Genomic DNA, 24,825 nt, shown 5'->3' with positions numbered 1-24,825 from the left:
TGCAAGGAATCAAACCAAAAACTGAGAACGTAAGAGCAATCTGCGACGCACCGTCCCCCGCTAGCAGAGAAGACGTCAGATCCTTTTAAGGCATGGCGGAATACTATAGTAAATTTGTCCAACATTTTGCAACAAAAACCCACCACATGCGACACTTGACAAGGGAGAAGACGCCATTCAACTGGACAGAAGAAACACAGCAGGAATTCGAGAGTGTAAAGAAAGACGTGGTAGGCGCAGTACCCCTACAAGGGTATGATCCCCAGGGCCGCACAGTGCTCACAACGGATGCCAGTGACAAAGGACTTGGCGCTGTATTAATGCAGGACAGAGGTTAAGGACTGATGGAAGCGTTGAGTTTTGCGTCACGCACACTGAGCGACACTGAAAAGAAATTCAGTGTCATAGAAAAGGAAATGCTGGCCGTGGTGTGGGCAATGGCAAGGTTTCGTCAATTTCTTTGGGGTACACGATTCCAGTTGAGAACGGACCACAAACCATTGGTGAAAGTACTAACCTCAAGCAGGCATGCCAGTGCCACGCCCAGGATAGCTAAGATGACGCTGAAGCTGTTGGAATACAGATACGACGTGGAGTATCTCCCGGGCAGTAAGAATAAAGTAGCTGACTATCTGAGCAGAGCGGCAGCCATGGAAATGGCAGCGGATGATGAGGAAGTTGGAAGAGAAATGGTGGCATTAACGGAGGAGCAAGAAAGGGTCATCAGCAACCAAGAGTGGCAGGAAGCTTATGAAGAAGACGGTGACATACAGCAGGTGAAGGAGTGCATAGTGAAGGGATGGCTGGAAAAGAAACATCTCGATGAGAACATGAGGAAGTATTACGAAATCAGAGAGGAACTGTCTGTTGATGACAAGGGAGTGTTTGCATACAGAGGAGACAAGGTCATCCCCCCAGCAAGAATAGTGCCAAGGTTATTAGCAATACTACATAAAGGACATCTGGGGATTGGAAAGATGAAATTAAGGACCAAACAATGATACTGGTGGCCAGGAATGAATGTGCAAGCGGAGCGGCATGTCAGAGAATGTGCACAATGCCAAGAGGCCGACAAAACACTGAAACCCTTAAGACCCGCGTTGGGAAAGTTCGAATCCCCGAGGAACCTGTGGGAAGAACTGTCCGTCGACATCTTGGGTCCAATTCTAGACAGACAGGGAACTCAAAAATATGTGTGTGTACTCATAGACAGGTACTCCAAGTGGTAAGAAGTGATGGTGGCAGAGGTGATGGACACAGAGACAATTGTAAAGTTCCTGAATGACACGTTTGTAAGGGAAGGGATCCCTAAATCCATACTAAGTGACAATGGACCTCAGTTCACCTCAGAAAAAATTGATTAAGTTCATGGAGAGAAATGGAATCCTGTCTAAACACACGTCCATTTACCACCCGGCAGGGAATGGTCTGGTAGAGCGTTTTAACCGAGTGGTGATGGGGTCAGTACAGGCGGCCATAATGAGTGACAAGGATTGGGAGAAAGAGATATGGAAGATGATATGGGCTTACCGCATCACACCCACCGGAACAGGATATAGTCCTTTCCAAATATTGAGGGGCCGAGAACCGTTCACGAGGGACAACAGAGTGTGGAAGGAAAAAACAGTGACTAGCCAATGGTCCCCCGCGGTAGTTCATGCCAACCTGGAGAAGGCGCAAGCAGTGTATGCCAAACACTACAACTTATGCAGGAACGTAAGAGAAACAGGACTGGAGAAAGGAGAGTGGGTGAGAGTCAAGCTGGCGACACTGCAAAGGAAGGGAGACAGCAAGAATAGCAAACCGCTGCAAGTCAAAGAAGTGTATGATAGAGCGGCTATGCTGAGCGACGGCAATGTGTGGTCGCAAGACAGAATGGCAAGGTGCAATAAAATAGTAAGATGGGACTCCCGTGAACAGGAGCAGGGAAGTACAGCGGGATTTGAACATGGGGAAGAGTTCCTCGACCTGGACATGGACTCAGGAGGAGGAGAGCTGAATGAGGAGCAAAGCAGCAAAAGGGACCACAGCAGAGAATTGGAGAGGAGCGACAGGAGATCGACAGGAAGCCCAGCAGAACCGAGTTCTGGAGAAGGAAGTGGAGAGACTCGGGAGAGAGAGAGCATGACCACCCCGGTAAGACGTACCCGAGGGGGGAGAGCGGTGGTGAGACCATCCAGGTTCCAGGACTACGACATGCGCGATGGACTATAGTTTCTGTTTGTTTCATTGGTGTAAAAAGGGGAGATATGTAGCGTTAGCGTTCTAGCTGGCGTGGCAGCGTGAAGATGCTGCACGCCCGCGGCCATGTTGACGATGCGCGCGCATCCCGAGAAAAAGAGCGCGAGTGCCGGAGCCGGACAGCTAGCGGCTCGGCGCTCTCTGATGAGAGCTTTATGATAAATAAACCCCTAAAAATATATAGCGGCTCCTGTCTTCATTGAGGAGGAAGAGAAACATTACATATTTGAGCCCGATTTGTTCCAAAATCGCCCTCCTCTCTGTTCCTAATTTAGCATGTATGTTGGTGTGAGTTCTCAACCCAGCCTCCAAATCCGTCTCATCTGTGATGGGAAAACACACGAAGTCTTCCCACCACCTTCAAATTGGAGTACTCTTTTTGTAACCATGACACTACTACAAGATGGCTGTCGCTTTGGCAAGTGTCCTTCTTTTGTTTCTACGAGATCTCTTTTCTCTTTGACCTCCAGCGTGCATCCGGCGGCTGGGAGCACAACACTAGAGCTGTTAGCTGCTTCCTGCGGCTGCTGTGATGTGACGGCGCCGAGAAGCGCGTCAGACCCGGGGGCAGAGCGGCCGCTGCTGCCGCAGTCAGATGCAGCAAAGCCGGTTCTAAGAACAAGTGCGAGGGATGGCTCCTGCTGCGGCGACGAGAACGAGCAGTTTGTTTCCCCGGGCCCTCTGACAGTACCTCAGCCCGTCGGTGAGCGGCCGCAGGATGTGGCAGAGTGTGGGATTGACCCTGTTGGTGATCGTGGCCACATTGCTGTGTGTGCTGCTCTTCATGCTCTGCGGTGAGTGATGGGCGAAGACGGTCACAGTTCTTTTTGTACTAGATTTTATTATTTTGACAAAAATAACGTACTTTTTTAAATGTAGGTGCTTTTTTTGCAGTGGATACTTTGGTTTATGGGACAAGCCTCTGGGGATTTCCAATTAATGCTTGGAAACAAGTTAACTTAAGTACAAAACGTTGTGTAAAATATATAGGTATGTATGCATGGAATACAGTTGTACCTCCCTGTGAGTATAAAGCTACTGACATGGGGCAGCTTAAGCATCTTCTGCATGGTGGTGTTTAGCTGTCTTTTAGAGACTGGAGTGTGGAATTGAATGATTGTGTTGCTCTTCCATTTAATGTGTCAGAAAAGAGGGGGCGGGGGCAGGTTGCCCCCCACATTACAGCCATTTGTCCTCGTTTTTTATTAAGAGTGAGTTTAGTTTTTGTTATAGAAAAGGAGGGTTTTTAAGTAAATGTGCGCCTCCTTACCATTTTCTTTTGTACGTTGAACGATAGGCAAGTCCTGTAAAAATACACACCAATCCCACTTGTCAAATGATGTTTCTTATTTATAGCAACTGGTATAGGCGGTGTTTTTTTTGTTTTTGTTAAGTTGAATCCATTTCTTTTTTTGTCCTATTAAAAAACTCTTTTGGGACAGTGCAAAATGTTACAAACGCTCTACGCTCCCACCCCAAATATCAGTTATAATGAGTCTTACAGGAGTGGCAACATATTCCCTAGAAAAAGGAGTATGTGGAGAGATGTAAATGGCAATTATTTTTCAGACTTACGAGCGTCCTTATTCTGGATGGCCCTCTTGACATCTTTCCACTATTTTGTGCAGTGAGGACTGACCGCTGTGTTTTATTATTTTTTGTTGTTGTCCGGTATCATCACATTTTGAGACTAATGGATTGCTTCATTATGTACTTGTCTGATCCAGCAGAGTGCTCGTCTGAAATTGAGATACAAAGTGTACCCCCTTCTTATATTGGCTGATGATTGTAGCTCCTCTCACCAAGCTGTAGGATGAGTGAAGGTCAGTGGCAGTTTGATCAGCAGAAATAGTGGTCTTTTACTTGTATTCCTCTGAGAGCGGCAATTAATCCTTTTGGGTACACCTGTGCAACCTTCCACTCCAGTGTATGATGGACGGTTGTGCTGACAGGTGGTACGCTTGGAGACCATATGCGGTATAATAGTATAAATGATGTTTCTGGCGCGGACACATTGTCTCCAACACTGTTGTTCCCTCACAAAGGATTATGGCCGTTATGGATTGATGCTCCTTCTCTGAGACCCTATAATAGTTTATGCTCTTATCAAATTGCAGTGTATAGTATGCATTCAGGCCAGAGATCTACCAGGAAACATACAATTAAGACCCTATAATAGTTTATGCTCTTATCAAATTGCAGTGTATAGTATGCATTCAGGCCAGAGATCTACCAGGAAACATACAATTAAGTTTATCTGGTTTGACAGCCTTGGCAGACCTTCTTCCAGATAAGTTTGGAAATGATCCCCAATCCCTCCTTCCAGGTAGGTAGGACTTTGTTTACCTCTGAACAGACATCTGTGCCTTCCCCTTTCTGATAAGTTGACAACTACCTGGAGACTGGAGTATAAACCTTCTTGGGGAGTCTATGCTCTCTGCCCTTGAATATACATTACTTTGACCATTTGGTGCCTGTCCATCCCCTTCCTACATGGAAATGCTTGTGAGGGGGTGTCCTGTACTGGTTTCATGGGACTTGAGGAATAGCTTTCCTGTTCACTGGTGCCCCCTAAATGTCCCTCCATAGTGAACTCCAAGACTTTGCTTTGGACTTCGAAGGACCTCTGTAGTCCAGCTCAGAGTAGGTATGTATTCTCTCTCTCCCACACCCTGCAACACCTCAAGACTGTGACTAAGCATAGTGCACTAGAGCCACCCTGCTATTGTGCCCAGGTCTGGAAAAGAGCTGCAAGACAGCCCAGTGTTGCACGGAACTGGCCTTACTAGGGGAAGGAAGAGCAAGGTTCGTCAGATTCATGTGGGTGCTGGAGCCCAGAATAAATTGCATGTCACCTTCCTGAGACTGAACTGGGTAGCACCTAAACATCTATAAAATAGTGGACATGCAGGACACATTCAGTGACTGTTGTGAGATTGTGATGCTTCTTTAGCACCATCCCCTTTGATTGTTGTGAAAGCCCACATCATCTCTTTTGTAGTAACAGAGCAAAGCAAGGGCTATCATTTTCACTTTAACCTTGTGATAGTGTTCCTTTGGAAGAGGATGGTCGGCCTGTTTTTGGAAACGTTTTAGAGAGGTTTATCAGATATTCTGGAGGTATAATATTTTAGAGGTGTGCAGTGGTGTAACGAAAGTTGAGGGCCCCCCCCCTGCAAAGTACACAGAGAGCTCTCAGGCCTGAGTACTGGGCTGTGGGGGCCCCTAAAGCTCGCCCCGCGCACGGCGGGGGCCAGTGTTAGGCCCCTGGAGGTGTGCTTTGATCTGATTCTTATTCTCCATTCACTGATTGCAAGTGAGACACATTCTGTGTCATGTGGGTGCTACTGTGATTTGAAAATTGTGCCTGTAGCCAGCCGTCCATGAGATACAGGTACCTAATTTTTGATACACTGGGAACATTCTATGGATGCCCAGAAGTGTAACGTACGTCCCCACAGTGAAGGAAATGGGACACCCTTCAGTGACTCTCTTCTAGGCTAAGGCCATAGAATATGGGAATCTCGCCACATTCTCCAAGGAGATCCCAGCATTTTATATTTTGCCTCTGTGCCAGACAGTTATGAGCGGTGTTAAGCCACCCGGTTTCTGTTATGACTCTGTAGACCAGTTGTTGTTCTCCTATTGAATTCTAGCCAGTGTCTCTGTTAACCCTTTTAAATAGCCACAGGAATTTTTAGATTGGACCAGGTATTTGGATTTATAAACAGGTGATTTTTCTATGGTTGGGAGGCTAAACTATCTTTAGTGTGGTGGTGTGTTATTACGTTATACAAACATGATTTGGATTGTGGTGATTCAACTTCTTGAACTCAAACCCACAGAGTTGTCTCACCTGTTACCGAGAGGCTCTGCGAAAGTAGGACAGAGACCAAATGAATCTTAGCAAACTTAATACATTGATAACATTCCGTCTGGCTTTTGTGTACTATTGCCTGGAGCTGCAAATAAACTCATAGTAAAAGTAGTGACAACTAAAGGTTTCAGAGGACCTCTGTGACCTCACGATCTGTTGTTATCAGTAGGATAATAAAGTACCGTACACTCCATTTTATTCTTAATTATAGAGCATTACTGCATAAACAACATAAAACTGCTTAAGGCTGTTTCTCTGTTATAGGAAGTGCTAGGACTTCTGGTTATACACTTATTTATTTGAGCAATCCTTTTCCAAGAAATGCCTCCGAGTTATTTCTTGTCACATCTACTTCTGAACCTCATGGCGTCCTAGATTGAAATCTTGATTAATGGACCATGCATGCCTTTGGATTTTCAACAAATAGGAATACTTTGCAACTAATGAGTTGTGTAATGATGCCGAAGATCCTGGGACACCATTTACAAAGGTTTCTGAACGGAATCTGTCCACTAGCCACTGACTACTGCTGTAGAATAGGCCTGACGATTAGTATGATGTATTTTACAGGATAGAAGGTCATGATTTGTATACAGAATCTCTTTATTAATACGAAGAAGTGCTTGTTAAGAAGTTTTGTTTGCTAACTTTCTGCCCTGCGTAGCTTTTAATGGTAGCCTTATATTTGCAATGTACGGCCGCATCTTTTAGGTGGTGCCTGCGCCGAGGTCACTGAAAAGAGGACTGTTCATAAGTGGAGTAATTTCCACCCTTAGGGGCCGATTCATGGAAGTATTTATAATTGCGGAAAGGAGTAGTACATGAATATTCGTGCACATGGGACGTGGCCGCAAAACATCCCATTCCCGAGTGGAAACAGGGCACAATCCTTTGTGTTTTTTTCCCTAATCTATATGAATATTCCCAGTTTAGGTATTTTGGGGCCAGTTCACGAAGCCATGCGAGAATGTTTAAAAAGAAAAAAAATCCTAGTTTACGTTCTCCAGAACAAATTTGTGAAAAGGCCACTTTTTGTTTTCTCTCGAGCTTTACTTATATTGTGTATTTAACGTGAAAAGTTTAACATTTGTACTTCAAATAAAAAATTAAATGTATCTTTGCCACTTGCTTGTATTGGTTTTTTAAAAAATATTTACACACGGTCTTGCATTGCCTTTTGACCTTCACTAGTTTAAATATTCTCCCAGTATCGATTTGGCATAGCAACATGAGGTGAAAAGAGGTTACGTTAAACACCTACAGTTACCAGGTAAATGGAAAATGCATCGCTATAGGGAAACAATAGTTGTAATGCTTTGAAATAATGAGTTTAGAAAAAGAGCACGTGCTTTCTTAAAAAAAACAGTATTCATGTTGTTGTAAGTATTCAGATGTAGCTCACTACCTTACATTAAATGAGCACACGTTAGAACTCACAAAACCAGGGAAAAATATATTTTGCTTACAACAGCAATAATGTAAAGTATTTTGTAGTTGTCCGAATTCAGCCTTTTGCCCTTGCACTGTGAGTGACAGCATTTTATCCACTAAGTTGTACACGTACGTTTAAAAATAAAGGTACCTTCGGTATCTAATGCTTTATTATGCCAGTGCTTTTTTCCTGTTCTTTCTTTTATTTCTTTTTTTAGGTCAAGCCTTGAGTCAGCGCGCAAGCACTGCTCTAGGGAATATCTGTGCTAGTTCGGTATGGGAGAGACGACTCGCCCACTACCCCGCCTATATTTTTCATTGGCTTGTGTGTTTGTCCTTTGTAAATGCTGTCTTCTGATTCATTATGAGGCTTGTTAGTCCCTCCTTATTACTGCCATGTCGACCTTTGATTCCTCCCATGGCTACTGGCCCCTTTCCTTCGGTTCTTACACCGTAAGCACTATATTCATTATTGAGTTTGTCCTACTTGAGGCAGGATGACATGCTTTGTTTATTTTCAGCACGCTGTGCGCGCTTTCACTTTCGAAGGAGCCGGGACAATCTCGACCACTTGTTTCTATATCTCACAGCTCTTACATAGGCTTTTTTCATCTTGCAAATGCTTGTTAATGTACATTTGTACAATTTATAAAGCGTGGGCACAGGGATGATTAAGTGATTTGCCCTGTCTCACAAGATATTGAGTGATGCTATGATCGTCATTTACAATGCCAATAGCTTAAACTTGTGTAAATGCGAGACCTATTGCATTGTAAATGCTTGTTTACACATATGCATACTTAAGCTATGGTTTCAGGTAAAGTAATTTGAATCCAATAGCATTTTTTGCGTTGCGTCACTAAGATTTGTATTCCCTATGACTTACTTTAAAAATAGAAAGGCTTTCGATACCTTTAGTAAGTGTACATACAGGCTAGGAAGTGTCTGCAATGTTTCAAATATAACATACATATTTTTTTTCTTAACATTTTTATTGCAAACCTTTAGCCTCCACGTTTATATGGAGCCATGTGTTTAATATGCTTGCAATAAAACAGTAAAATGAAAACAAAACAAAAATTAGCATAACTTTCCAAGGACAAACTAGTTGTCTTTGTGAGTACTTGTTTTATCAGAGAAGGGTCCAACAAGGGTCCCCCAAACTGCGTAGACTCAATTTTTTTAATACAGGATTGATAATCTGTCTAGTATTTAATTGCTAATTTTGAAATGTGCTTGTCTTTTTTTCCCATGGTTTCTGAATTTTGCAGGTTGTTCCCTCCCACTCAATTTGTGGTTAATAAGGTGATCCTTATTAACCTGGGTTTTGAATTTATGGCAACCTAAGACTGGTGGAAATGGTTTATGTAATATGGATGTTTTGCAGTGCTACAGAAGTCGTTTATCTTACCACCTTTGCCTTTAATCCAGTGCAAGACAATAGTTATTGAATGTAAGTCTTGTTGCCCTTTTTTTAGCTCCTTAGTAGTCCTACTTGACTTCTTCACACCTTTACTTCCCAATAGTGTTGCGTGGACTTTGCAAAAGGAAATGTATTGTCTTCTTTGTCTGTTTCAAGAGGCGAGCCAAAGTTATTCAGGATCACCTAATTAACTCACCAGTTGGCTTGCCATGCAACCTTCATGCTTGTTGGACACATTTCTTCATAAATGGGGTATAACCTTTCTTTTAAGTGCGTTGCCCTTTTTCCAAGTACTAAGTTCATCTAAGAACCTTAAAATACTCAGAATATTTTTTAACAATGTAAAGCACCCTAATAATGGAGGACAATAATGCCTAGTGGTTTTGAGACATATTCGATGTAAGCACAGATCTGTTATTTTCCATTTTGTACATTACCCAATGCATCTAGAAGAAGTTACTTGGAGGGCTCCACCACCAATCTGATCTTTTGACTTTTAAAAAACTACCCAAAATCACCCGCCAGTGCCTCCAACACAGCACATGCAGTGGCATATCTACCCAGTACAAGCATTCAACACCGCTGCAAACCTCCCGGAGTGTTTCATTTCTTGTCATTATAACACAAATAATGGGGCACTTCACATCACTCAGTCTGTGTGAAATCTTTAACTTGAACCATTTCTGCAATCACAATGCCGCTCAGTAACCTAGGAAGAAATATAAAATAACTTTGGAATTCATAATGACTGTTGTACAAAGTCTCCCCTCAGCCTGCTGAGTAGTATTCAACTGTAAATAATTGTGTTCGGATAGCATAAATGCAAACTACAGTCTGAAAGAGTAACAGAGGCACAGCACATTACATGCACTGATCACATACAGGTATCCAGATAAGTGCCCATTGTGTGCACCCAAGTATGACAAAAGAGCGCCATTGGCATGCATTGGTTACAGGCAGTGAGGAAAGATGCCAGGCACAGTCTCCAGCAGTGACAAAGAAGCAGCACATGATATGCAGTTATAACATTCAGCCCATTTAAGAGTGACCGTGGAGTCCTCCATGGTATATACTGATAACAGCCAGCCAGGATAAGTGCCAAATACAATCTTCAGGAACAGTACTTGGGGTGCATTGCAATTGTTGGTTACAGGTGTCCAGATAAATGACTGTTGAGGCCACCCTGGAACACCAGAGGGGCAGCACCGGGCATAAATTGCTTCCAGTTAGCAATATAAATCCTTTAGGGTCCATCCAGGTGTGACGAATGAGCAGCACATATTTACTGGCAATTTCTTGGTCCCACGTGAGGATTGTTTCTTTCATGTGTTGACGATTCATTGTGGTATTTTCAGTTCTTCCTGTCAGAGGTGTGACTTGCCTTTGCTGGGGCAGGTGTTCTGGCCCAAGGCCTTAATAGGCCCAAACAACAGGCTTGATTCAAGGACTCACCCTTTATCTTAGATGTCGCTAACTAATGATCACCTGATGATGGGATGCCCCAGGCAAAACAAAGGCAGAAGATCTTTCCTCTGGAGTTTCTAAAGACCTGTGTGAGGTGGCGCTGGAATGCTTTTTAAATCTGCATTACCACCTTACACTCAAAATGAGCGAGTAGACGAAAGCCTAAAATTAAGGTAGTTGCTGGTAAATGATAAACCTGTAAATAAACAGCGAGTCTCCTGTGCCTCGGCCACGTTAAAACCAAAGGTTGATTTTTTTAGCATAGTTTGTGTGATCTAAAAAGAACAACCGTAGACTGCTCGACCTGCACTTCCATTGAGAAACATGCTGAAGGGGTACTTGGGCCAGTTGCTTAGGATCTATAGTAGGATAGGTCCTGGGGCATCTAAAAGGCCTTTTGAGCCCAGTATCTCCTGCCTGCCTTTGGTGATTTAAACGGGGTTCTGACAAAGTGGCACACACATAAACAGAAAAAAACATGCTGCATTCTAAAGGTGGGCACCATATGCTTGCAGTGCACATTGAAAATTAAAATAATCACTGATGTGGCCGTTTTACTAACTATGTTTTTTAAAACAGGCCTTTAATTTTAGCCAGCAATGTATCATTATTTGTGGGAAATGAGAATAAATAAGGCCATAACCATGCACTCAAAATGCAGGCAGCTACAATGTAATTTGCCCACTTTATTATCTTAAACATTTTTAGGTCGAGCAGACCTGCATTCAATGCGAAGCATTGATTGCTGTCTGCTTCGACAACTATTGTCAGCCGTTTTTGGGAATGTAGACACGAGTCAGAATCGCGCTTTTGCAGTCTCAGTTTTGACCGTGGGAGCGCGCTTCTGAGCCGCGCTTGCGCAGACGAACTCGCAGCCCCTGCTTTCGCTTCGCTCGCATGCATTAACGGCGCACACACAGCCCACACACACACAGCCCACACACACACAGCCCACACACACACAGCCCACACACACACAGCCCACACACACACAGCCCACACACACACAGCCCACACACACACAACACACACACACACACACACACACACACACACACACACACACACACACACACACACACACACACACACACACACACACACACACACACACACACACACACACACACACACACACACACACACACACTCTGCCGCCCCCTGCACACACACTCTGCCGCCCCCTGCACGCACACATGCCGCAGCCGCCCTCTGCCCTCCCCCCCCCCCCACACACACACACACAGTGGTTGGGTGACACGGGCAGCTGCCCTCTGCCAGGCTCACAATGAGCGAGAGGGAGGGGCTTTGCTTATCCTTACCGGGGCTCTTCAGATTGTAGCGGGCTTCCGCGGCTGCGGCTGCTGCTCTCACGGATGCTCGTGGTGTGCCGGGTTCATGTCGGTGTACCGCCGCCTCAGCTTTAGCCCTGACTTGGCACCAAGTTTGTGGCCCTGCCCCGGTGCTCACACTAACGCTGCAAGCTGCGGCGCCCGGGGAGGTGACGTCAGATCCAGCCACTGACTGTGTCCTTCAGTGCAGCGCCGACATAGAAAAGGGACTGGTGCGGCGGAGAAAGTGCAAGCGAAACTGCAGGAAGGGTAGGCGGAGGCCTCGAGCGCGCAGACACTCAGGTCATCTTATGAGAAGGAGGCTTCCTCTTCAAGTACCGTTCATCATTGAATTGAAAAAAGAAAACCGATTTTTATTATGCATCTGGCTTTAGGTAATCGCTACTGGCTGCGCTGTCATAATTGTAATTGACATTCGAATATGTTTGCCGCTTAAGTAAGTAAGTACCCATAATATTTTTATAATAGGGATATGAAGGGCTTTTTTGGTAATGTTTCAAGGTATGTGACGTATACGCAGAGAAATCACATACTTGATTTTTTTATCTGTCTCAGTGTGACTGTGTCTGCGCTAGGGCCTGGCCAGTGATTTATGCCATCGGTAGAGAAATTACTTTTGTTGGCATTCTGCTGCCCTATTTTCTCCATCCTAGCACAGTAGCAATATTTGTGGCTTGCTGGGGCCAACTATGTAAGCCCCTCCGTGTGTGTGGTACCGCAGTAGGGTGAGCAGGCGTCCCGGATTCGCCGGGGCAGTCCCTGTTTTTCAACCGCTGGTTTGGGTCACGTCCCAGTTTTTAGAGAGGGCCAACTCAAAACAGTGAGAGCCGCTTTTTTAGGTGTTCCAAATCAGCGCTAGTTCGTAGCTGTTACTAGTAAGTAATTTAATTAATCGGTATGATGCTGGTTTTGAAAATTAAATTTTATTTAATTTCTTAGTGCTTTTTCTGTGTGTTTGTGTTGTTGAGGGTTGTCCTTCTTTGCCACTTCCTTGATGTACAATTCTATTCCTTCCTCTGTGTTTTTGAAATGTCCCGGTTTTTCAGTCGCATGATCTGGTCACCCTCTGTGGTAGGCATCCCCGACCAGAAGCTTCCTATTGGTTCTGGTCGGGTTCATTGCAGAGGTGGGCGGGGAGTCGTGGGTGTGGTCGGCCCGCAGGAGCAGGGTTGATGCATTCCTACAGGTTAGTAAACATCGATGTGATGTTTGGTGCCACAACAATTTATCTTAAGGGGACCAGGTTCGTACCCATTCATATTAGTGCAACAGGAGCAGTGGCACCGGGGTCTGTCGATACTGGGGACAGGGCACTACACCACAGTTATGGTTGCATTTTACAACTGAACCAGGGCACCCTTGCTACGCCCCAACCCAGCACTGAAAGGAGCATTAAACATATCACTAGAATGTAACCAGGTAACCTATAGGTTACACATGCATCTCTGCAGTTGATTCCTCAACCCATTGAGCGGTCTCCCTTAGAACAGAAAGTGTGAGCTCAGTTGCAGGTTATATTCTGGGATAGCAGCCTGCTGAATAAACTGATAAGTCGATCATACCTTAAGCTGTGTAGCAAGCACATTACCCCTTGGGCCCCAAGTCATCGTTCCAATAATACATGGAGAGTTCTATAAACCAGATAAAGCAGGGATATTTCCTGGATATGATCAGATAATGGCTAAGCCAATGTATACACTTTTAAACATATGTTCCGCACCTTTTACAAGGACAGTCATTAGCCAGACGCTCCAGTGAGCTATTTACGTAGCAGTAAATAATCTACATGAGAGTTAAGAAAGAAACAGATCTCTTTATTAATCAGACATGGAAGAATAGTTGGGACGAGCAACAAACAGAGCAATATCCTTTGAAGCCATGCACAGACTCTCACACTCTCACAGACTCTCACTCTCTCACTGACACACACTAACTCTCACTCACACTGACTCACTCACACTGACTCACTCACACTGACTCACTCACACCACTGACTCACTCACACCACTGACTCACTCACACCACTGACTCACTCACACCACTGACTCACTCACACCACTGACTCACTCACACCACTGACTCACTCACACCACTGACTCACTCACACCACTGACTCACTCACACCACTGACTCACTCACACCACTGACTCACTCACACCACTGACTCACTCACACCACTGACTCACTCACACCACTGACTCACTCACACTGACTCACTCACACTGACTCACTCACACTGACTCACTCACACTGACTCACTCACACTGACTCACTCACACTGACTCACTCACACTGACTCACTCACACTGACTCACTCACACTGACTCACTCACACTGACTCACTCACACTGACTCACTCACACTGACTCACTCACACTGACTCACTCACACTGACTCACTCACACTGACTCACTCACACTGACTCACTCACACTGACTCACTCACACTGACTCACTCACACTGACTCACTCACACTGACTCACTCACACTGACTCACTCACACTGACTCACTCACTCTCACTAACTGACTCTCCCACTCTCACTAACTGACTCTCCCACTCTCACTAACTGACTCTCCCACTCTCTCACTCACTGTCACTAACAGACTCTCACTGACCGACTCGCCCACTCTCTCTCACTCACTGACTCACTCACTCACTGTCCAGACTCTCACTGACCGACTCACCCACTCTCTCTCTCACTGACTGACTCTCCCACTCATTCTCACTCACTGACTCACTCACTCACTCTCAACACATATTGTATTACAAATGTAATAGGTGTCACATTTGCGAAAGTTTAAGCTATTGGCATTGTAAATGACAATGCTATTAATGTATCTATTTTCAAAACCAACACATAAATAATAAAAAAGGGTCATTTACAATGCCAATAGCTCAAACTTTCCTAATGCGAGACCTATTGCATTGCAAATGCTTGTTTTTAATTAGGTTTACTTCAGAACAGTAGAGACATCAGTTCCCACCCCACCCTGACCCCTGTCCACAGTGACATGAAAGCGACTTATACATGTATTCGTAGTTATACAATAGTATTCAATGATAGTATTTTAGACGCAGACTATGAAGTGCAGTAACAACAAACTGCACTACATGTCGCAGGCTAAGAATAACCTGTACTCCAATATTGGTTGGTACAATTGCTGGTGTCAGTGTTGAATCATCTAACATTTGCTAAAGTTTTATTAGTCCCAAATCATCCGGTCCTTGCGCAGTTCAAACTATTTTGCACCGTACACCACACTCCGCTCATAGCCACTGTATATATTTTTATAACCAACACCCATGTTTAGGAGTTTTAGATGTAATCCAACATATTGCTATACATTTCTTTGCAGTTTCTATCCCCAGTTTGGCGATTTTCACAGAATGTTTAGTCGTCTTCGAACACAACAGCAATCCCAGTAAGCATACCTGAATGGAACATTGTAGAGGTAACTGTCAAGTCCTGCAAGGTACTAATAACACCCTCCCAAAACTCATCGAAACCCCTGGCATTTCCACAACATATGTATATACGTTCCAACATTATGTTTACACTATGCACATACGTCACGTTGCATTGGTCTGGGGAAGGGTAGTGTGAAAAGTACTCGAACGCCATATGCTCCGGATGTTCCGTTGTGGGCGATTACGCCCTTTAAGCAGATAGGGCAAACAATGGATGTTAGCAAATGGAAGGAGGGAGGTTGCCTTAGGATGGGAGACCTGTACGTTGAGGAGCGGTTTGTGACCAGAGAGGATACAGACCGCACCTTCCAGCTGGAAAAAATCAATTCACCTATCTGCATCTTCAATTGAATCAAATTATTTCTGCAAAATAATGGTCGCCCCCCTTCTACATGGACACAGGTCAATAAATCTTCTCTCACCACCCAGGTGGCCTACCCCAACTTGGCCTCCACAGTAATCGCCATGAACAACACCCTCGCCCCTAACTTGAATGCAATCAAACTACCCTTGAACAACCTGACGTTCTCGGGATTCTGAGTGTCGGTTCTCCCAGAGACAGCAATACTGTTTACAACAAACATCCTAGAAGCAGAACACTCAGCTTGCCTTTTTTCCGCTCCGGTCAACCCTCCCCTTGATCTCAATCATATGGATTCCCTCAGTAGTATAGCAGAGCGATTAAACCATCCCCTTACATTTAACCTGATCCTCTTTTCCTGCTTGTTAAAAAGTGGCGACTATAAGTGATCAATGATTTTCAACAAACTGCATAGTTTCCTCCGGTTGTTTGAAAAAATATCTCTTTCCCTTCCAGTCAATTCTCAAGGACACTGGAGGGAGTAAATCATAGTCCCACCCCTTATCTCTCAACTTTCTTTTAACTTCAAGGAATGACTTCAGTTTTCTTAGTTTGAGTGACCATACCATAATCTGGATAAAAAGAAAGTGTAACACCATTGTACTCTATTTTTCCCTGCACGAGCGCCGGTGCCAGGATCTGAACCTTCTCTGTAGCGCAACATGCGCGCATTCCGCATGCAGGGAGGAGCATCCAGGTTTGGGCTTGCTACCAAGAGCTCTATGAGCTCGATCAACATGCAATGCTCCTTCCACATTTAGTTCTGGTAGCACCGTAGGAAGCCAGTCCTCCAAAAACAGTTCCACCAGTGTCATCTCAGTTCCCTCCGGCATACTAAGAATGCTCACATTATTTTTCCGGTAACAATCCTCCTTGTCCTCAATTTTCATTTCTTGTTGTTGTATGTAGCGTTCCTGGTCCCTTAATTGACTAGTATGTGCACCCAATGTGCCTTCCGCAGGCTCCATCTGCGATCCTAAACCTGCCGCCCCCCACAGTGTCGGTCAGCAATGTGCCTTCCACAGACTCCATCTGCGATCCCAAACCTGCCGCCCCCACAGTGTCGGTTAGCTAGGCCCCAGAGTCCCGCAGAACAAAGCGGCTGGGGAGGAGCACCTCGAGGCAGACGTCCAGTCAGCAGGGTCAAGGGAGTTCCCTTTATACTGTTGACAACAGTTCAAATTGAGCACATCCGCTCAATCGGCCAACTTGGCTCCGCCTCTCTCCCACTTCCGTACTTTATAAGAGCTACTATAAAAGGAGGTGTAAACTAAATCACCTGCAGTGTAGGCAAGACAAATAGCAGTTTTTTCAAGATTAAAAAAAAGATGCATTTTGAGTCAGCTTTGTTACCGAAGAGAAAGGAGCTATTTTTAGAATATTAACAATGTTTACAGGCTGTATGCAGTCAAAGTGAAGGAAGCTAATGGGTAAAGTTGACTGCCTCCCTGCCCCATGCGGTGTTCTGTGGTGAGTAGACGCAACATGTGAAGGACAATTCAAAGAACCAATCAATGAGGCCTGCTGTCCAAAAGCCTCTCTATATATGCACATTTTGGTAAACAATAGTCTGGAGAGACAGGGAATGTTTGTAACTTGCATGTTGTGTTAAAGTGTGGGTGCTAATTGTGCTTCTGGTTGCTGTTGCCTATTTGTATTTAGGACTAGGTTGACAATGCAGCTGTCTCTGATGTATTGTTATCAAGTAGGCCCTGATTACAAGTTGGTCAGACTTTTTTGACCCCCTGAGTAAATCCCTGTTTGCACCAGGTTTTCCATCCTGAGTTGGATGGCATTTACCACATCCAGTAATTGCCTGGGGAGTTAAATATCTCACCTCCGTTACATTTCGGCAGGTCAAACTTGACAGAATTTAACAGGGGAAAAGTGTACAGTATGTACAGTACCATGTAGGCACCAAACTCCTAATGTTGTTCTCCGAAAACCTGTGATGGATGTTATTTATCTCACTCATTGAATGACAAACCCCATAATATCATTATTTATCAAGTGCGATAAATAGCATCTTCATTCTGACAAACTGGGAATCGGGGCCAAAGAGTGGGCTTTAGCTCCATCCAGAGAAGTATAACTCCCTGGCCTCCTGCAACAGCAGGAAATGGTTGTTTTGTGTATCATTCTGCCTCCCAGGAAGTGCTTCTGTTGGAAAGCTGGAGAGACTATTTTACATCTGACCTGTTTGTCACATTTAGTCACTTATCTCCTATATGCATTCTGTAAAGAAAATAATCCTTTTGCTGCACTTTTCCGAACATTGCGACAGCCAGCTGGGTAAGCTTTAATGTGCTAAACTTAACTTGTACATACAGCCCATGAAATGAGTGTCTGTGCATACCTTTGTTTACCTGCATTAACTCATTAATACCCAGATCTATTTAATTTGTCAATGTTTATGTTTTGTTTCCTACCATTTCTGTTCAACTATCTGAATGACAGTGGCGTCAAGTGAAACAGCAAGGCCTATGTAATGTGTTTACTGGCCTGTGTCTCAGTTACATCAGTTGTAATTGACTTGGGTTGAAGAACTGGCTCTACTGGTGATGTAACTCATGACCCTAATTGATCGTGTCCTTTAGTGCATTGTTTTACATCGCGCTTCTTAAAAGACCAACTTGAAGTTGTGACTAACCTATGATTGCTCAGCAAAATACCACACCCTACCCTCCTACCTTAAATGCAAAAAACATATCTCTGAACGAGCATTTCAAACTCTTTATTGACCATGTATTTATTCTGACACAGATGCTCACATGAATGTATGATATAGTCCATGATGGACAACTGTGAAGCCCAAAGCAGTGGGAGGAGGGAGAAGAAAAAGACCATGTTGTGCTGTACTTGCTGTTATTGAAGGGTGTACAGAGCTTTTGTTGGTTTTACTTAGCGACATAGGGGGGATTTTGTCGTGGTCTGAGCCACAACTTGAAAAAAATGTATCACCATAGCATGGTTTTCGGGAACCTCTCAACCAGAAAACATGAAAGGCCTGATTACGAATCTGGCGGTCCTTGACCGCCAGACTCGCGGGGACGTGACAGTCCAGCAACCCCTGCACCCGCGCTCTGACCACCCTATCACAACTAGGGCGGTCGGGCTGCCATTGCACCCCTGCAACTGCCAGGGATCAGAGATGGCCGAAATAGGCTTGATGGTGCCCTGAGACACTGGCAAAAATATAACGACTTTCCTCACTGCCAGATGTTCTTCCTCTATGCTGCTGGTAGTGAGGAAAGAAAGGGGTCCTGCAAGGTCTCCTCTTGCCCCTGTGCACTGGATGCCTGCAGGGCGGCACCTGTTGTGCCCCCTGCTGTAGTTTTGCGCTCCCAGTTCCTGCACATTAAGGAATGCACATTATGGTGCATTTCTTCCCTTGCAGGAACGTGCACTGGCTGTCCCGCAGCGGTGCTGTTTAAGGCTCACAGTGAGTCTTTAAACCATACTGCCGCGGGACCGCCTCATCGCCTGCCAGACAATGTGCTAATGTGACAGAGCTTCACTCATAATGCTAGTCAGTACTGATTTTTGGGGTTCTAAGAGAGTGTGTTGTGTGCAAGTCTGCTTGTTCTAGTGCAGCGGCTCCTATCCTTTTTGACTCTTGTTGACCCCCCCCCCCCACACTGAATCAGTACAGGAAGCCGGGGACGGACATATAAGACATTTCTACGGTGTTGAACTTCAAAAACAAAACAGAAAAAGTAAACATCAAACCAATACACAAATTATGAAATAAGAAATGTGAACATTGAAACTTTAATTTTATTTACGGCCGTACATTTTGTTTGTCTTACTCAGCTTTTGTGGAAAAATGTATTTATTTTTTATTTGTCGAATTTGTAATGCGCATAGCTACCCCAGCAGCGGGGTGTCCCAGCGCAAACCACAGACTCCAAGGCAAGAACCCGAAAGCAGATGGATTATACAGGGAAGAGCCAGGTCTTTATGGCTTTCCGGAACGCAAGATGGTTTTGGATAACTCTGATGGAAACAGGAAGCGAGTTCCAGAGTTGTGCGGCCAGGCTGCGAAAGGAGCGGCCACCCGCTCTGGCTTTCAAGACACGCGGGATGTAGACCAGCGCTGAGTCGGCGGATCTCAAAGGACGCCATGGCACGTAGAACTCTAACAGATCAGCCAACCCCACGGGTGCCTGAAGCGACAAGATCTTATGTGCCAAACAGAGCGCCTTAAATTGAATGCGCTTCTCCACAGGCAATCAGTGGAGTTTACAAAGTACGTGAGAAACAGAGCATGATTTAGGAAGGGCCACCAGGATGCGAGCAGCTGCATTCTGTGCTCTCTGAAGACGCTTAACACTAGCCTTGTATGTGCCCAAGTAGAGGCAGTTACCATAATCCAGTCTAGACAGGATTGAAGCCTGAATAATGGTTTGGCGTACTTTTGAAGGAAAAAACCCCAGCAGCGGCTTCAAGCCATGCAGAAGCCCAAAACAAGCCCCAACCACTACCTTAGATTAGGCCTCAAACGTCAGGCCACTATCAAACCAAATACCTAGATTTTTCACTGTCTCCTTAGGCAGGGGGGCAGGTTTCAGGCGGTCCAGCCAGCATTGCTCGGACCACAACCCTCGATCCTTCCCAAACAATAGGATCTCGGACTTACTGGCGTTCAGCTGCAAACAGTTTAACGCGTTCCAGTCTGCAACAGCTGAGAGATCCTCTTTAAACTTGGTCAAATTAGTGCACCTTTTTTTGGAAAACGCAATCACCAGCTGGGTGTCGTCAGCGTACAACGCCAGTGATAAACCCCTTCCCCTCGCCATCACGGCCAAAGGCCGGACGTAGATGTTGAACAGTAGGGGGCTTAACACTGAACCCTGCGGCACCCCCTGATGCAAGGCAAACTCTTGGGAGTGGAAAGGAGGCCCAAGAACTTGAAAAGACCGGAGTCAATTCAGAGCCGCATCCCTAATGCCTATTTCCTGCAGGCGTCTTAAAAGTATCGCATGGGAGACGGAATTAAAAGCGGCAACTAGGTCGAGAAGGACCAAGGCCGCTGAGTCTCCGTCATCCAAATTCGCCCGTATAGCCTCCGTAACTACCAGCAACGCAGATTCAGTGCTGTGGCGAGCTCGGAAACCATGCTGAGATGGGTCAAGGATGGCATTCTGCTCAGAAAACTTGGAAAGAATGGAACTTGCGTGCGATTCAGACACCTTCTCCAAAAACGGCAGTTGGGAAATAGGGCGATAATTAGCTGACTCCGCAGGGTCCAGCGAAGGTTTCTTGAGCAGCGGAGTGACCTTAGCATGTTTCCAAGCCCTCGGTACGGAAGCTGATGCCAAAGAAAGATTGACCAAGTCAATATTCAGCAGGGAGTGGAAAGTGTGGAACTGACGGAAGTGAGCAGGTGTCAACGGATCGGCCGGCAAACCCGATTTGATCTTCAGACAGAGGGCCTCAAACTTCAACTGTGACAGCAGAGGAAAGGAAGACCGGGTATTTTCCCCAATAGAACACATGGCCCCTAAACCCCCCACCTCGGGTAGAAAAGTCGTGGTGGGTAAACCTAGGTAATTCTTTTCGACCTTGTTCACAAAGTACAGAGCGAACTCGTTGCACTGCTGGTCAGAGGAGATCGATGAGGACCCCGTAGTGCCACCGCTCCTCATGCCCTTCAGCACGGAGAAGATCGTCTTGGCGGGGTTGGTACTGGCCATGATTTTATTGGCCACAAACTCCGCTCGAGCTCGCTGAATAAGCTTATGATACTGTTTAATGGCGGCTCGATATTCACTTTTTGCTATTCACTTTTTGCCATCCTATCATAAGAGCGTCTCCAAGCACGTTCCAGCTGCTTGCAGCCCTTTTTGGCTGTGACTAGTGAGTCACTAAACCAAGGGTTAGATGGCCTGTGGGATTTCCCTCCCAGCCTAGCCGGGATACAGCTATCCAGGCCTAGGGTTACCCACTCTTTGAAGCAGGAGTTTGCCGCCTCCATATCCGGTGGCAGCTGGGGCCTATGGCTAGACAGCCATGCAGAAAGACAGCCCGAGTCTAACTTATGCCAAGGACGTTTTAAGACTGGTGTAGGACGAGTCAGATCGACTTTTTCCAGCAACCGCAATGAAAAAGAGACCAAGAAATGGTCTATCCAAGCCTGCGGGACGGGCGGCAAAATTGTGAGGGAACTTAAGTTGGAGAAAATGGGGTCCACCACATGAGTACCTGCCTGAACCTGCTGGATCATCTGATAGGCCTCCAGGTCCACCAGGAAACTGGAGATCTCAGTCTTCCCACAATTCTCATGGTGGAGGTTGAGGTCCCCTAAGATAGTAAAATGTGCTGCCCTACACGCATGTTGCGCGACTTTATTCAGCAGATCTTCTCTAAAAGGGCTAGAAGGGCCTGGAGAGCGGTAGATGAGGAGACCGGTCATAGTGAGATTGAAATTCAGTGTGATTTTAAACAAAGCACTTTTTCGCAGCCAACAATGTTTTCCTTGCTGAGGGAGCAGTTGTAAACATCCTTAGCAATGATAGCAATGCCGCCACCTCTACCAACCCCTCTACATATGCTGTACAACCCGTAGCCAGGAGGAAGGGCCGACCATGGCTCTGCCACCGACACCGGTGTGAGCCAGGTCTCGGTCAGGAATAAAACATCCGGGACTTTCTCTGTTAGAAGATCGAAAACCTCGCCATGGTGTTTCGCGAGTGACCTACAATTGAGACTAAGAAACTTAACGTCAGTGCAATCTCCTGGGCGGGGGATCAAATTCTTAGATGGAAGATGGAAGGCACAGCACTTACAATTGAAAGCGCCATCCTGCGGGGCCCAAGCTGTGGAGGAAAACTTGGTTACCAAAGTCAATAACTCATCATGCGAATACGTGGTGCGAGCGGCAGTAAAATAGGCAGGGGTCCTGGCGACGGCCCGGCGCGTACGGTCTTGCCTTTGGCGCTCCCTTGGCGCGCCCGCTGAGCCGTCACGGCTGTGCCGTCATTTCAAGCCTCAGTGGAAAAAACAGCTGCCCCGCTGACCTGTGCACCACCCAAGATGGCGGTCTCGCTCGGACCATCCTGTGCGAGATGCCACCTGTTCCCCCGTCAAGCCACCACTCAGCCCTTCGCAGCCTTCCCACTGCAACCGAGGAGCGGCAGCCGTAGGTGCTTGTGATGAGGTAAATGCGATGCACAATTTAAAAGTTAAAAACGAAATGCAATTTCTAAACACATAGACTAAAACATTATTAGCAGGACAAACAACAACTAGCTCACGCCTCAGGAGTCTGGGGTCTCCTGAGGCGTAAAGTCCTTGAGGCATTGTCATTTTCTCTTAGCTTTTTTTCAGTATTCTGCTTTTTTCCTTCCTGATGTGATTAACTTCATCAAGTTATTTTGTGACTAGGGTCTTTTAATGCTTTATGAGACCTATGTTGGGTGTTTTTTTAATTTTGCAACCAACCAGTTGGAGCAGGAACATTTGTTATTAAGTTGCCGTGATTATGTGACTTGTTACTAAAATCATGGTCTTTATCGCCCAACTCATATAGCCTGATTAAGGTATTTCTTTGTTTTTAGTTCTCGACGTCTACAGACAGCCTTACCTCTTTGTATTCCAAAACCTTCTGCCTCTAATAGAATATTTTTTTTTGCCCATCTCATTTGAAAATCGGTATATATTATTGTACATGGTGGACGCTGTGAGTTATGGTGTGCAAGGCGTACCATAACTGGCAAATGTAAGTGATTTTGCACATTTGTGCCAGAACATTAGGGCAATGTTTTAGATGGGTTTTTTTTCACTGAATTTCTATTTTTTTCTCTTCTTCATAATACACTTTTTTCTCTTGACTCCCCCATGGTTAGTTGGGATTGATCTCTGGTGCTGAAATAATGGCCATGCCCTGCACCAAACTTGTTGTCAGTGGTCTCCCAGCCCCCTCCCACCCCCTACCCCCCACACTGCGCCTTACCGTCAGCCATGCGCTACAGGGTTTGGTCACAGGGTCTGGCATGTGGAAAGGCCCTGCACTAAACTGGACCTTAGCTGAGTAAACTTGTTGTTTGTCACATCTTTTACTGCTGCTTCAACGTTATCAAAAGTTGTAGGCAGATCAAACAAGCATTCACAAAGTCAACACATCTTGCTCTGAGCACTAAGTTTGACTATGTGTCAGCCTGGGTCCTTTTGTAGGTGTGTGCAACACAATTATGCTCGCCTGCAAAATGGCGCAGGCATTTTTTGTATTTATTTACCAATCCGAGTTGGATCAGTAAATAAAAGATAATAAAAACTCTTTCTCTTTCTCTCTCTTTCTCTCTCTTTCTCTCTCTTTCTCTCTCTTTCTCTCTCTTTCTCTCTCTTTCTCCCTTTCTCTCTCTTTCTCCCCCCCCCCCCCCCCCCCTCCCCAATATTAAAATGATTTTATAGTTGGGTGTTGGTTTGGGACCGGAGGTCAACCCAAAAGCACTGAAATGCACCAATTATAGTTTAATCAAATAACCATAACCTGCATCCCATCATTTACTGGATTTTAGCCAGGCTGTATCCATCTCCCTACAAATGAACACCCAACCCCCATTCTTGATCTTTTTTTATTTTGACAAGTGATAAGCGATGTAATATGTGAGGGTATAAGGGCACAAGATATATTGTTTTAGGGAGTGTGTGTATAGATGGCCTCTGGTTTCTCCTGAAGAGGAGCAGGCTGGGAATTGAGTGTGAAAGCCTTAGGCAGACTCTGTCTTGGTGCTTTACAGGAGAAGATTAAGTTAAGCGTTTTGTACTTTTGAGCTTTCGAGGCTTCTAGGAGCAATACAGATTTGCTGCAAGTGTTTATTTGACCTCCTGTGATCCATAGCTTATTATTGAAATAACTTTAGACCTAAATGTAATGTTTTCTGGGAGATACAGGCTATTTTGAAGTGGATTCTGGCTTCAATGCATGGTTATAGGAGTTTTTTAATACTAGGGTGATGTGTTCTGATTTCTTAGCGCTTTGACAAGGCAGGCTGCAGCATGTTTTGTGGCCTTGAGAAGGCTACTGATCTTTTTAGATGGTCATCTTTTATTACATTGCTTAATTCCTGGCATAAGAGAACTACGGCCCCAATTGTGATTCTGAAGATTGACGCAAATTATTGTTCAATTCCCTCAAAAACATGCAGGGCGGGTGAAGCCGTTTTAGTAAGTTTGGAGATGTGAGGTACCATAGATATCTTTTG

General features: G+C 45.3%; 1 protein-coding gene across 1 annotated transcript in view; it reads left to right on the top strand.

Annotated features, from left to right (window-relative positions):
- The first annotated feature begins 2,828 nt into the window (after window positions 1–2,828).
- SMIM13 (small integral membrane protein 13) overlaps window positions 2,829–24,825 on the top strand; it is a 107,599-nt gene continuing 85,602 nt past the window's right edge. The window contains exon 1 of the mRNA XM_078687844.1: window positions 2,829–3,035. Within this exon, the coding sequence (XP_078543970.1) occupies window positions 2,960–3,035 (76 nt within the window). The 5' untranslated portion in view covers window positions 2,829–2,959. The remainder of the gene's footprint in view (window positions 3,036–24,825) is intronic.

This window comes from Lissotriton helveticus, chromosome 4_1, assembly GCF_964261635.1.
Source record: "Lissotriton helveticus chromosome 4_1, aLisHel1.1, whole genome shotgun sequence".
Lineage (NCBI taxonomy): Eukaryota > Metazoa > Chordata > Amphibia > Caudata > Salamandridae > Lissotriton > Lissotriton helveticus.
Note: the sequence above shows the minus strand (reverse complement) of the source record. Positions and strands in the feature narration are given on the sequence as shown.